General features: G+C 35.8%; 1 protein-coding gene across 1 annotated transcript; it reads right to left on the bottom strand.

Moving 5' to 3' along the window:
• Positions 1-847: 847 nt before the first annotated feature.
• Positions 848-1765, bottom strand: LOC112049787 (15-hydroxyprostaglandin dehydrogenase [NAD(+)]-like). The gene has a single exon (XM_024087818.2). The coding sequence runs from the start codon at positions 1668-1670 to the stop codon at positions 918-920; it is 753 nt and encodes a 250-aa protein (XP_023943586.2). The 5' UTR covers positions 1671-1765; the 3' UTR covers positions 848-917.
• Positions 1766-2571: the final 806 nt, after the last annotated feature.

Here is a 2571-nt window from a genome sequence, read left to right as displayed (position 1 = left end):
AAAAAAATTAATGAGCGAGCAAATATCAAACCTTTTGCCTCAGCTGGCTTTCAAGCATCCAACGGTGTGTCAAGGCACCTTGTCATTTAGTCGCGGCGACAAATATTCACGCTTTTTAAATATTTTTAAGAGTCTCAACGCCTGCAAATGTTGACCTACTTTGTATAAATGTATATAATATTATTCTCCTCGTTTTTGGGCGAATGTTCGTGGCAGACCTATTGTCCTGACTTCAATGTTTCGTTGGCTTTAAGTTTCTGTACCGTTTGGTTAACAGAAGGTTTCCACGGTTAAAAGTTTGACGAGAAACTCGGAAAAGGATTCGTTTCAACTAATTAATTTGACCTTGTACACCGGTTTAACAAATGTCTTCCATCGATCCCATTCATTAATCCCATTTATCAGCGTTAAGAGTCAAAATTACTACCACGTCTTATTCATTATCAAACATACCTGGATATCTATTGAAGGAAACAAATGACTCAAGCAAAGAAATTAATCAGTACAAAAGAAATCATCTAATATGAAATAACAAAGTACGACAACAGCATTTACGAGTAGATGTCTGCAAAATTGATTGATGATGATTTAATCAACAAGTTACTGGAATGCAGCGAACAGGGCACGAATTTATGACCTTCTTCTATGTCATGAAGAAGAGATCAATTTTGAACCTAATAGTGTTACTTTTTTATGATTATGACTCACGCCATATATTTGTGGTAATAATAAAATGTTGTAAGTAAATTGTCATACGTATCTATACGTCATAACAAAATTGTTTAAGTACACATATTAAAAATACATAAAAGCGTTAATTTTTATTTATTAAGATTAAAACATGTAAATTTAGAAAGTAAATTTATTAAGTAATAACAATCAATAACATTAAGACAAGATAAAGCAAATATTATCACTTATACCTCGACAATTGGCTTTGCCCCTTCTATGAGCCAGGCTGTTCCACTGTTAGCTTTCTCGAATACATCAACAGCTGCTTTACCGACCGAATCCACTTTCTGCCATAGCTGTTTCTTTACGAACACGCCAAAATCTTTGGCTATGCTTTCATCATCCCACGTTTTAGGATCATGTACCAGAGCAGTATCAGTGAACCCTGGACAGATTCCCAACACTCTTACTCCGGCTCTATTGTAGTTGTACGTATGTCCCAGGGATTTCGTGAAACCCATCACTGCGAACTTCGACGCTTGGTACACTGGGAGGTACTGGTCAACTCTGTATCCGTAAATTGATACTAAGTTTATGATCGTGCCACCCTTTCCTCCTTTGTCCGTCCTCATGTGCTGCCAGAACTTGAGCGACCAATCGATCAAAGCTTGAACGTTGATATCTATTGTCTTCTTGACTAAATGATCGTTGAGAATGCCTGCGTTGTTTATCAGAACGTGAACAGTTTCGTAGGTGTTTATAATTTTATTATACACAGTATCCAAGTCTTTCGTGACATCGCATTTCATGAAAACAGCTCTGTTCGCACCGTGTTTTGTGCAAAGACTCTTGCTTGATTCCAGACCTTGTGCTTCAGCAATGTCGAGTAGGATTGCAACTTTAGCGCCTTTTTGTAAATATCTGTCAGCTATTTCGTAACCGATGCCCACTGCACCTCCGGTGATCACAACGACTTTGTTCTTCAAATCCCGAGCCATGTTTTCTTCGCGAATTATTGCACACGATTGACAAGTCCCTAACGGGAACGGCCTATAAATACAGATGGTATCGTGTCAAAGGTTCTATACACAGCGCAGTTATAAATAAACAAGACGTGTTTATATAAACCGGCAACCCGATGTTTACTAACTATTTATGTAATTACTTACCGTACCGTACTTTGCTAAACTCAGCAAACAACACTGTGATTAGCATAATTATCATAACGATACTTATTGATATGTTGCATACAGTGACAATACTGCGTGAGCGTCATGCAAAATACCTATTGGTAGATCACACTCCCATTATTCTACTGTAGCTAGAGACAAACCTCATAAATTACATGCACATGGAGAATTTCCGAGATAAGGAATAACATATTTACACTGCACAGTGCACAGTGTGAAAGCAGGCAACCTTTACTTTTTCAATTCTTTTGGGTACATTCTAATAAGTAGCGTACCTACGATTTCTTTAATTAACCAAAGAGGGAAGGAGATTAAATCAATAAAAAAACTAATCACTTAACACTGTTCTTCCGAAATTTAACATATTTGCGAGGAAACACACTCACTGATATAATTAATTTGCATATTTGCTTATATTTTGATACGCTTGTAAGTTCGAGGCTTAGAATAAACTTTTTAAGCTACCTTTGGGACTTCTAGCGATGTCGAATTAATAATTTGATCACTATTTGATATTTTAAAATTAAAAAAATACAACGAAAGAAAAGTGCGCGGAATAATTTTTACGTTTTCACAGATTCTGTCTTAGGCAAATGCACCAAAACAGCCAATATTACTAATAAAGTAAATCAATATATTTTTGTTTTTGTTACAGAGAAATGGTTGTCATTTATTGTCAAAATTATTAAAATGTAAGAATTAAATGTTC

This window comes from Bicyclus anynana, chromosome 11 (assembly GCF_947172395.1).
Source record: "Bicyclus anynana chromosome 11, ilBicAnyn1.1, whole genome shotgun sequence".
NCBI classification, from domain to species: domain Eukaryota; kingdom Metazoa; phylum Arthropoda; class Insecta; order Lepidoptera; family Nymphalidae; genus Bicyclus; species Bicyclus anynana.
The sequence above is the reverse complement of the archived record's forward strand: the minus strand, read 5'-3'. Positions and strand labels throughout refer to the sequence as shown.

Excerpts from the sequence above, each read along its gene's own strand:
- LOC112049787 (XM_024087818.2), bottom strand. The coding sequence starts at position 1,670 with ATGGCTCGGGATTTGAAGAACAAAGTCGTTGTGATCACCGGAGGTGCA.